The 12440-nt window shown below is 43.6% G+C and overlaps 1 protein-coding gene across 12 annotated transcripts in view; it reads right to left on the bottom strand.

Annotated features, from left to right (window-relative positions):
• The window catches only part of FGGY (FGGY carbohydrate kinase domain containing), a 312982-nt gene that overhangs the window by 157962 nt on the left and 142580 nt on the right, over positions 1-12440 (bottom strand). For all 12 annotated transcript variants that reach the window (XR_012905874.2, XR_012905876.2, XR_012905877.2 and 9 more), the window contains one exon: positions 7805-7893. Coding sequence is in view for 3 of the 12 variants with exons in the window: in XM_089780444.1 (XP_089636570.1) it covers positions 7805-7893 (89 nt within the window). In the remaining 9 variants the exon portion in view is untranslated. The remainder of the gene's footprint in view (positions 1-7804; positions 7894-12440) is intronic.

Here is a 12440-nt window from a genome sequence, read left to right as displayed (position 1 = left end):
TCTGCCGATCAGCTGTTTGTCGGCAGATCGGGGGAGTCTGGACGCGATGCCCCGACAAAGAAGCCTTTCTTCATCGACACAGGTAAACCTGGTTTCACGAGGCTTACCTGTGTCGATGAAGAAAGGCTTCTTTGTCGGGGCATCGCGTCCAGACTCCCCCGATCTGCCGACAAACAGCTGATCGGCAGATCGGGGCAGCCATTTAAATTTAAATGAAGCCGCGATTATTTTAATCGCGGCTTCATTTCCCTCTTCCGATGTGGCTAATCTACATGCCTCCGTCGAAGGAGGCATGGAGTCTGGACACAGCCTTAGTGCCAGGGTAATAAGTGTCTTGAAATACAATAGGGCTATATCTTTATGATCACTACTCTAAGGATTTTTGGTACTTTAATTTCCTTATTTGAAAATGGAATTTCCTAGTCTGGTTTGCCAGTTACACAGATTTTGATTAATACTAATGAGAACTTAAGGTGAATAGTTCGACATTCGGGAGAGGGGGATTATATTATCCCACAAATGCAACAGAAGCAAAGAATTTCAGGGGTGCATCCAGTTCACCAACTCATCCAAAAGCCACCATGAAAGACTTCCTGAATATGGACAGACCAAGGGCAGACTGGACATGGAGACAGAGCTCTTCTCCTAGCACTAATAATAATTTAACATCACTTGCTATTATATCATGCTTTTTGTCAGATCACAATGTTTCTTTAAAAAGAAGGTTGGTATTATTCCCATTATACAGATGGGAAAAGTAAAGCACAGAGAGGGAAAGTGACTTGCCCCAAGTCACCCAGCAGGCTAGTGGCAGAGACAGCAGTAAAACACAGGCCCTCTGAATCCCGTGCTAGTGCTCTATCCATCAGTGCACATTATACAGGTATAGATTCAGCATGTCACATTACACATGCAGTTACATTATGGACATAATTATCTTACATGCCGCCATAAAAATAAATTATAAAATAGAGGCTCATGGAAAGAAAAAGAAGAGAAAGATGCACAAAAAAAAAAAAGGAGTCACCAAAACCCCTTTCCTCGATAATGGGGGGCAGTCTTCTCACATTTCAGGGTTGTATGCTTTGTACTTTAGGTCCCTAGCACGTCCATATGAAACATGTCCCGCTTTCCACAGTGATGAAAAGGTCAATTGAGCTAGTTTGTAATGACCATGCTCTGAATTCACTGCAAGTGAGGAGAACTGAGACCGTCACAACAGAGAGGGAAGCTCTCTCTTCATCTGGAAAAGGTTCGGCTATATGCCGTATACAGTCGGCTCTGGCAAAGGAAGTACACAGCACTTTGTCTGTTCTGCCTATGAAATTAAAATACTATCCCTTGCTCCCCAAAATAAATTCCCCTCTTTGGCAGCTTCTCCCAAAGGAGTCAGTATCGGAGGTCTTGGGTTTCATTGTATACACAGGACACCAAATTCATTTCACAGAGCAGTGTACTGGCTCCGCGGTACAGACCACGATACTAATCAGAGCAGCCTTCTGAAAGATGCCCAGGCCCTTTTCTTTTCAGAGAGAAGTCTGGCTTTTAGACCAGGCACCTTTCGAAGCTGGCACCAAATGCAAACAAGGAGCAGCCAAATACCAGAACCCAGCCAAGGAGTATTCATTACTCATCATGGCAGTGCTGGGAAGGAGGGGGAGGGGAGTTGACCAAAAGTCTCTGAGCTGATCCAATGAATACGTCTTATTAACCCCCTGAAAAAAAGCACAAACTCCTCTCAGAATCATTTACCTTCCACTACCCCTTCTTACTAAGCAATTTCTCTAACAAGCACCAATTTCTCCCCACAAATTCTCTTTTTCCAACTTTCCAGCACTGATCTACCTACCTAGATGTGGTACTCAGTATATAGTCACCCACGACTATAAGTCTCAGCCTCTCATCCCTTGGGATCAACATATCCACACAATGTGTCTGTGAGGTAAAGCAGTGTCATTATCCACATTTCACAGAGGAGGGATTAAGGCATTAAATAAGTAACTTACCCAAGGTCACATGAGAAGGCAGTTGCAGAGAAGGGACTGGACACCCACACCCAAGCTCTTCTAAGTCACTGGCTAGTACCATAATTACTGGATCATCTTTCCTCTACTGTTTCACTAACAGCTTCCATTATTCCAAATAAATTAGGGGATAGCTATTGCCTTCTGTTACACCGGTGCACCTCTGAATTAACGCCAGTAACGCCAAAGGAGCTACTTTGGAGTTACTGCTGTGTAACGAAGCAAAATCTGACCCTAATGTGCAAAATGATGAAATTTATAAAACGGCCAGATCCTCATCGGTGTAAACTGGCATCTCTTTCAATTTATACCAAACGAGGAACTAAATTCAGGTGTTTAGTAGAAAAAGAAAATCTGTCTTCTTTCAGCCTGGTCTGTTTTACGAATTGGAAATCTAGTATTAGTTGTCCATGTATCACCAATGTTTGTTAAGAAAGAACATAAGAACAGCCATACTGGATCAGATCAAAGGTCCATCTAGCCCAGTATTCTGTCTTCTGATACTGGCCAATGTGAGGTGGCTCAGAGGGAATGAACAGAACAGGCAATCATCAGGCATCCCACCCCACAGTACCCATTCCCAGAGGCTAGGGACACCATCCGTGTCCATCTTGGCTAATAGCCATTGATGGAACTATCCTCCATAAATTTATCTAACTCTTTTTAAAATCCTGTTATAGCCTTGGCCTTCACAACATCCTCTGGTAAGGAGTTCCACAGGTTGACTACGCATTGTGTGAAGTACTTCCTTTTGTTTGTTTTAAACCTGCTACCTATTAATATTATTTGGTGACCCCCTAGTTCTTGTGTTCCAGAAAGGAATAAATAACTCTTCATTAATTTTCTCCATACCCCTCATGATTGTATATAAATAATGACTGGAAAGATCTACCGCCCAACATTAAAAGACCACAAACATCTGCCTTTGGGACTGTGTAAAGTAGACAATGCCCATAAATGTATGAGTCAGCTTCTTTTAGAAAATATTTAATTTGGGCCAGGTTCAGATTCTGAGAAGCATGTGAGCAAGCTATTTACAGAAGCTCTCTCATACCCTATACAGAAGGGAAAGTACCAAATGCCTCCATGGCACCATTTTTCTCTTCCAGAGACTCCAAGAGGCGAAGAGCTAGAGAGTAAGTAAACAGGGTATTTCTGTAGGAAATGGGTCAACATCCATAAAACAGAACAACTATTAATGTATTGTGTAGGTTAAAAACACTTCCTCTGTCTTAAAAAAAAAAAAAAAAAAAAAAAAGCTGATCAAATTTCATGGCAATCTTTTTGCTTCAGTGAACCATGCAGACTTTTAAATGGGGTCTGAACCTTTGGTCTGTTCATCCCATTCCAGACTCCTCAAGTTTTTACTTTTACTTTCCCAGCATTTCTACCTTGCTATGTACAGTAGACAACAGCATTCTTGCTTTTAAAAGCACTCCCAGTTCCACACTGGACCTGCTCCACTTCTATTATGGATTAGTTGATACTCTGAACTAAGATTCCAAATCCTCTTCCAGAGAGTTTTTTTTAAATAGTTCATCTTAAGCAAACCAAACCCAGTGGAACCTCAAACTATCTTTCTAATGAGCAAACTGCTTGTAATTAGAGAAGGCCCCGAAGCAAAATCCTGGATCATGATTCCCCCGTTGGGGAAGTCTGGATGTGGCTCCAGATATGACTTTGCTGCCCAGCCTCATTTTTGTTTGTGTTGCATTCTTAACAAGATTTCACAAGCATGCAGAAGAGGGGTGTATCTCCAACAAGAGTTCTCTATCATAATACATTTTACCTGTAGCTGGACCAATTGTTCATGGAAGATTATTTTTAAGCTACCATTACTCAAACCACCATATAAAGAAAAAGTTAGAGGTAATAGGAGGAGGAGGAGGAGGGTGGTGAGTCAGACTCACCATGAGTAAAATGCTGAGCCTTTGAAGAGCATTACTGACACATCTGAGAAAAACAACTCTCTCCTTCTTCCTCCCTCTCCCCCCACAATAGCTTTGTTGAAACAAGCCAGGTGAAAATCTAAATGTCAAGACTGGTGCTGTCCTTTCTATATTAAAAAAGCATCCACACCAGTTTTTAAGGTGGTAGAACTCAGATGGTAAAACACATCAACCCTAAGAAAAGCAGTGCTACACACCATTTAGAACAAAGGCCTTATTTTTCATTGTTCCTAAGAAGGAATCTTAGAAAATGAATAAATTTTTGTATAAGGAAGATCCCAGACAATAATTCTCTGTGAACAGCTGGAGTTTACTGGAAATCTCTACAACAATTTTGAACTAGTTCTATGCAGCTACTGGATGAATGGTATTTATCAACAAGACAACTAGTGACAAAAGGTAGTTGTTCAAATCTAAGAAAATGCCTGAACTGCCTACCTTCAGGTATGGAGCATATAATGACATTTCTGTGGATTTTATGTAGGTCCATAGTACAACTCATAGACAGGAAGTGAGGGAGGATTCAAACCATTAAAGACTACTCAAAGGCCAAAGAGATACAAACAAACTTACAAACTAGGAATGTGAACAACTAGTTGACTAGTTGCTCCTGGCCCTTACTTCCTTTATCAGAAAGAGGCAGCAAGTGGGAGAGGAAGCGAAGGGGGTGCTTCAAAGCAGCAGCGCCGCATGGAGCCTGGGACCAGACCCTGGGCTCCACGCAGCACTGCCACTTTGAAATGCTAAACACTTGGATCCATCAGGTATTGCAACCAGGATGGCTAGATGCATACACAGTGTAACTCTTGCAATTTAATCAGAGCATTTGTTTCCCCAACAGACTTAAGGATTAGTCAGCATGACCATGAAGTTTTCCTTTTAAGTCTGGAGGAAGACTGCTGTTCTTTTCCATCTGCTCTCCCAAGTTGCAGAAGGTTAGAGGTTAAGCGATTCTGTTACCAAAGGAGGGGAGGGAAAGGGAGGATGGAAATATTTTCTTTAACAACTTTCTGCTGAGTTTATCCAAGAGGAGGGTGAGTGGCCCAACTTGCGTATCCCTAAACTGGAGACACGACTGTCATTAAGGGATATGACTGCTGGCTCAACATACTGAACACCAGTTACTTGATCCTCCTACTTTCAGAGCTGTTAGTCTGTATCCTAGTGGGGTCAGGTTAAGATTGAATTACAGCACAAGCAGCTAGTTTCTGGGTCTGAATGTGCCAGACAGCGAGGGCTGTTGTTCCTCAGAGGAAGAGAACATTAAAAAAAAAAAAAAAAGAGAGAGACTTCTTTTACACATAGTGTGTTTGCCAACTCTGAAAGAGGGGAGGGAGGAAGAAGACACTGGAGAGTACTGTAATTTGATGCATCACTGCTATGGATTTCTCGGTCTAACTAGGTAAAAAATAGATTTCTTAACACCCACCCCCATTTAAAACCATCTCCCTTCTTTAACAATTATCTGGAAATCCCGTGTTTCAAGAATTTCCCTGGGTTAGGGTTACACACAACGTTCAGATAATACAGGGAGCGCAGTCTCCTTCACTTCCTTAATCTTCAAGACACTAAGAACATTTCATGTTTTACCCATGTCTTTTTGAAAACATTCACCATCTGGCCCCGTGGTCTAGTTGTAGAGCCCAGGGTATTTGGGGGAAGAGGGGTTGATTCCCACTCTGCTGTCTTACTCCCCGGGTTAGCAGGGGTGAAATGCTACAGAGGGCGCTCCTACCCCAGTGAAAAGCAGACCAAAATGATCCTCTCGTGCTTGCTTGGTAAAATCACTGGAAGACTGAAAGGATTTATAGCCGGATAAGGGGAGAGATGGCAACAGACATATAGACTCTGTGCATCCCAAAGCACTAGGAGGAAGCCTGTCTCACTGTGTGGTCTATGGGATGGTGGCTCCTGCCCTAAGCCACACCCATGGATGTGCCAATAAAGCACAACCAAGACCATAATTTTCAGCATTCTGTAGAGCAGATGGAAAAGAATAGCAGTGTCTCCCTTCGTCCAGTCTTCAGCCAGAAAGTCAATGAGCAGAACTGAAAAAGCCACACGTATTTCACAAGGCATGATACCCCTGTTTGAAACCTTAGAGTTCACATTCTTGACACTCGTGCGGATCAGACATGCTGTGGGACAGCGTAGAGGAACACTTCAGATGACAAGCTCTTTGGGGAAGGGAATCTTTTTGCTTGTATCGCAACCGGGGTCCTGTCTGTGACCGGGGCTCACCAGAGCTACCGCATCACAAGTAACACTTAGTTCTTACAGTAAATAATGCTTGTTGCCAGGGGTTTGTTGGCTGGTTTTAAACAAACCAGGACGGGCTCACTCCTGGAAGTGAGATTCTTGACCACTAGCGGTTCTTCTGAAGTAAATGGATAGACCAAAAGTCTACGTTGAACGTAAAGAGACCAGTCCTATATTCCTGGGGAAGCTGTGGGTGCAACTATTCTGCAAAAAAAGGCTGGGGCAGTGAGTCTCAGAGCCTAGATCCACTGACTCCGGTTTGCACTACAGGGATAAGAACATCCTGATGTTCCAGCTTGGTCTGGTGCCCAGGCTCTCACCCAAACTAGGTTTCAGAGCACAGGGTACAGCCTGAGTCAGAACATCAACTCTGGTATTTTTAGCCCTATAGCATCAGCCCAAGTCATTTGACACAGGCTCGGAGGCTCACTGTTGTAGTCTTGTTCTGCAGTGTAGACATACACTAAAACTTTGCCAGGCCTCATTCTCCTCTTGCACTAGTTTTGCACAGTTATGACTCCTGCCTGGCACTGCAGCCTCGAATCCTCTCCTGCCCTACCCCCACGAGATTAAAGCACAGCAGCACACGCCTTCCCCACAAGCGGAATCCAGTGTGGCGCCTCAGGGCTTCCTCCTCTTCCCCATCTCCCACAGGAAGCTGGCGCTAGTGCTGTCATCTTGCAGGGAGGGAGGGGAGATTCGAGGCTGCAGAGCCAGGCAGGTGGCAGCCTGAGTGCGGGCCAGGTGGCAGTGTCGGTTCCCGCTGGGTCCCAGAGCATCAGGGCCTTAGAAGTGGCACTTTGCTATGCTCTGCCACCCTCTGGTCCTCCTGCAGGGGAGCCAGGGACCAGCGGGGAACCCAGGGTGGCCCCCAAGGAGGAGCTGGAGGAACTCCAAGCCATGGGCTCTGCTTTCCCTTCTGGGGTTTCAGCTCGAGCTGGGGGGCAGAGCAACACAGAGTGACATGACGATGGCACTCTTTCACCCCGCAGGAAAACATTTTGTATATATAGAGAGATTATCTCAAGGCAACACTATTAATTGCCGCTTAGGGTACACAGAACATATGCTGATATTTGAGGTTAATATAACAAAATATGTGCTTTGCTGAGATGTTTTTGGGGTGTTATGCGGCCACTGCAATTTTATATCCATTGTTCATTTTTAAACAAAGCTTATTGTATCTTACTCAAGACTGAAAACAATGTTTTGTTGGGGGAAGATTATTTTTGTCAAAACTGAAGCAATTTCATTTGTCAACGAGAACAAATTTCAGTGGACTACAATGAGAAATGGGTAACGCAATCTTGCTTATGTTCAAAAAAATGGAGCACAAGATCAATTAACTAATGGCTGTAGCAACATACTGTATTTGAGAATTACAGCACTCACAGGAATGATTGTGTTCAGGAATGCACACTGGAAGTCGGAGATAGGTTCAAGATGTTTCTGAATAGGCTAAATCACATACAGATGTACATACAGCATGTCCAGTCAAAATGATTTAAGGCAGAAACATGCACAGGAAAAATAGATGAAGAAAAACAAATCATGCAGTTATAATTAACATACCTTGCAGTGACACCTGTTGCTTTCCATGATAAGAAATCTGGTAGATCAAAGAAGTAGCCTGCCTTTTCCCAGCAAGACTCTCTCAAGTTCTGACAAAATTTAAAAAGAGAGAGACGTGAGTTGCAATCATGGTCTGCCTTTATTTTTAAAAACAAATTCAAAGTTAGCTGCCAGTTACCTAAAAAAAATTACAATTTTTTCCCCTAATTTAAAACTCTGATCATGCAGCTCTTCAGACTGCAGCTACTCCACTGACTTTAGATGATTAAATCACTATGTTGTTGGGTCTTTCACTTGCTGGATGGTGCTAATGAGAATAGTTTCCCCAAATTTGGGTTTACAGAAGCATCCTTTTCAAAATGACAGTGTGAAGCCCTTTAAGATTAACCTGTTATAATTAACAGCACCAGTTTCCACTTTGGAACTCTGCTGCATTTACTTCAAAATGCAAGAAGAAATATAAAAATCAATCAAGTGCAATAACCTAGGCCAGTTCTAGCAAAATCACCTCAGCAGGAGTATGGTCCCTGCAAGCCTAGGACTGTTGCACAGCATTGCCAAATTCCTAAAGACCCAGGCTCAATAATCTACAGAGAGCCCCAAAGTGCAGTGTAAGGAGCACTGGTGGTCCATAAACTCTTGCTGGTAATCTGCATAAAGATGGCAGTTCATGTAAGGCTGGCTCTTCTCCTTGTTACCAGTTTCTAAATTTAAGAAGATGACAGCTAAAATTAAATAAATATTTTCTCAATATTACTTTTCCATGTAAGCAATCATTGTACTTGCCATCAAGATGTCAAATGATAAAGAATGGGAGAGGATGTGGTCTGGACAATTGTGAATGGGAATGAAGTTTTCCAAGCGTTGTTCTCCATTAAGTTATGGTATATACTATGAAAAAAAGTGCAAGGATCATTGGCCTACAATATATAATGGCCCACACGAGCAGCTACTTATCAATCTATCAAATTCTAAGTATCGTAGGAACAAAATCATTACCATAACTTAGTGCTGCCAAACACAAATTTTCAAAATTCATGAGCCAGGCTTTCCAAAATGATGAGGTGGTGTTAAACAACAAAAAACCCACACAACATTTTTTAAATTAAATTGGGTATCTTTTTATTCACATCTTGCTTTTTGAGCCTTTTTCCCCCTCAAAAACCAGGTGGACTCAAAAATTACTTTTTTTAAAAATGACAGCTGAGATTCTCATGTAATTACATGACTTCAGAAATTGTGACTGAAAGTTATACAAAATATCAAACATGCATCTCACGAAGTGGGTCTTTGCCCACAAAGCTTATTCTCCAATACATCTGTTAAGTCTATAAGATGCCATAGGATTCCTTGTCGCTTTTGCAGATCCAGATTAACATGGCTACCCCTCTGATACTTGACAAAATATTAGGAGACTCGCAATAAAATCATGACACCTAGAAAAAAGTGATAATGATGAAGAATAGTCATATGTAGGTAGAATAGAAGGCTTAAGGTGCTCCAGGTTCGACAGAGGTGCTTTGGCAGAGCTGCGTTAACTTTTAGGAGTGCCATGTGTCTTAAAATGTAGTAAAGCTTAAATACTAATAGTAATACATATAATTACTATTTTATTATTTGTATTACAGTAGCTACCAGGTTCCCCAACCAGTATCAGGGCCCCATTGTGCTAAAAATGTACAAACATAGTAAATGTCCAGAAAGCCTATACAGGCAGTCCCCGGGTTACATACAAGATAGGGACTGTAGGTTTGTTCTTAAGTTGAATCTGTATGTAAGTTGGAACTGGCATCCAGATTCAGCCGCTGCTGAAACTGACCACGGCTGACTACAGGAAGCCCGAGGCAGAGTTGCTCTGCCCCAGGCTTCCTGGAATCAGCCGCTGATCAGTTTCAACAGGCTGAATCTGGACTAGCTGCACACCCCGCCCCCCCCCCCCCAGCAGACCAGGGAGACGCGGGCGGCGGACCGAGACGCACCGTGGTCCCGCCGCCCGGGTCCTCTGTGGCTTTGCTCCACGTCTCCCTGGTCTGCTGTCTCCAGCCCCACCCCCAGCAGACCAGTGAGGAAAAGCTGCTCCGCGTCTCCCTCTGGAGGACGCGGGCGGCGGGACTGCAGGGGCGAGAAAAACCCCATTCGTAAGTCGGATCCGTGTAACTCGGGGACTGCCTGTATTCTAAATAAATATAAAAAGTACTTCCAGCTGAACTTTGTGTTTAACACAGAACACTACAATAATCTTTTGACTACGTTTGTTATGTGACGGCAAATTTAAAATCCCAGAAAGTTACTGGAGTGGCATCTATAAAGCCAATAATATGGCAAAAATGTAATGTTAAAAAGACAGACATAGCCAGGTAAAGAATGAAAAAAAGAGCATAATTTTGGCTTTGGACATCCAAAGAACACATCTCCATGTTTTCTCTGGTTTCAAGCCTTTAGGGCTCACAGAAAGGACTGTACTTCTAATGAAGTCTGAAAACAAAAACTTTAATCACAGTCTTTAATCCTAAAAAGCACTAGTTGGATGTCTATTCAGACCACTTTGCTCCCAGACATGTATGATCATTAGTCATTCTGAAAATAACACAGTGCACATCTACACAACAAGCCTGTTATTTTGAAATAAATTTGAAATAATGGGCTTCTTATTCCAACTCCTGTAACCCTCATTGTATGAGGAGTAAGGGAAGTCAGGGAAGAGTGCTCCATTTCAAAATATCTGCTGTGTAGACAGCGCCAAAAGTCAAAATAAGCTATTTCAACTTAGCTACACAATTAGTGTAACTCAGGTTGCGTAGCTTATTTCGAGTTTAGTTCCTGTGTAGACGTGCCCTAGCTCCCTGTGAGAGTTTGGCCCTTTACATTTTAATTCAGAAGGTCAGTCAGCCTGGCTATTTTGACAATACATACCATAAGCTACTGGTACAAGTAGGATTTCTGTCTAAACACTAGGCTAGGATGAATCATGTAACTCAAACCTCACTATTCAGTAAAGAACGTCACTGAGCCCTGATTTCATTATTTCATGAATCCCAACAAAGTTACAGGTTAGCAACTCTATGATACGGTGTCTCATTGAGTGTCCAAATGATTCATCCTTTTGTCATGTTGAAACTCTGTCACTACAGTATTAGCTAGCACCAACAAAAATCATATACTGTAATTCCTTGATGCATTTTTCATATGAGTATAAACATCTCCATATTCTCTACATTTGCTGAAGTTCACTATTTGATTTTCGCTCACAGTGAAGGAATCCACAACCACATTAAAAGCATTGTGGAAAAGTCCAAAGAACATTCTCAATGCCATATTCATATCCTGCGACTCATCCTCCAAACTCATGTTTAAAGAAAATAAATTCAGTCCCTGTGCTTTCCTGGGGCCCCTCTAGTCTCTCCTCCATTCATTTTTCCTTTCTTCATACCCAAACCATAAGCCACAGTTAATCCTCTTTCCGACACTGTCACTGAGGAGCCTATAAACACCATTCCTGAAACAGCTTGGGGTGACACATTTGAACACTAGCAAGCTATCTCCTCCCTCGGGTGTTTATTTTACTGCCTCTGCAGCATTCTTAGCACCTTATGGCCAGTAGAGTAGGAAAGAAAGATTGGGAACACAAATCAAACCTAGCTCTTTGGCACAGCAATATTACCCTGCCACTGTGTCTACACACCAGCTTCTGTCTTGAAACAAGAGTCCTATGAGTCTCTTTCTTAAAAAACAAAAACGAACAGTTTTTCCACATGGAAAATGATTGGCTGATATCCATGACACCAAAGACTACAGTCCACTATTTGTCCACAGAACAAGTGCAGAAGTCAAAGCTTTTTCCTCTCACTGCCTTGTCAGCATGCTTCCACCTTGACCTGCAGGGTTTGCCTGTACAGTTGCATGGATAGCTGAGTTGAGTTAATTTGTTCCTGGTGAAAGTTTGCTTTTTAATGTTGATGAGTACAGGCAGTCCCCGGGTTACGTACAAGATAGGGACTGTAGGTTTGTTCTTAAGTTGAATCTGTATGTAAGTCGGAACTGGCGTCCAGATTCAGACACTGCTGAAACTGACCGCCAGTTCTGACTTACATACAGAATCAACTTAAGAACCCCAGGCGTCCCCAAGTCAGCTGCTGCTGAAACTGATCAGCAGCTGATTCCAGGAAGCCCGGGGCAGAGCAACTCTGCCTGGGGCTTCCTGTAGTCAGCGCTGGTCAGTTTCAGCAGAAGCTGACTTGGGGACGCCTGGGGCAGAGCAGCTGGGGTGCTACTGGACCAACCCAGCAGCACCCCATCTGCTCTGCCCCAGACGTCCTGATTCAGCCGCTGCTGAAACTGACCAGCAGCGGCTGAATCAGGACCTGGGGCAGAGCAGCTGGGGTGCTGCCGGGTTGGTCCAGTAGTACCCACGGGCGCTGCAGGACCAATCGGCAGCGCCCCAGCTGCTCTGCCCCAGAGTCCAAAACAAAAGCCTGGTCTGCTGGGGGGGGGAGCACACTAGCTGCGCCCCCCCCCAGCAGACCAGGGACATGGGGAGCAGAGCGGCAGCGGGGTGCCGCGCCTCTGAGGCTTTGCTCTGGCAAAGCCTCAGAGGCGAGGGACCCCGCCACGGCTGCGGCTTCAGTCTGGGTGCCTG

The sequence above is a fragment of the Pelodiscus sinensis genome, chromosome 9 (assembly GCF_052426305.1).
Source record: "Pelodiscus sinensis isolate ZL-2025 chromosome 9, ASM5242630v1, whole genome shotgun sequence".
Taxonomy (NCBI): domain Eukaryota; kingdom Metazoa; phylum Chordata; order Testudines; family Trionychidae; genus Pelodiscus; species Pelodiscus sinensis.
The sequence above is the reverse complement of the archived record's forward strand: the minus strand, read 5'-3'. Positions and strand labels throughout refer to the sequence as shown.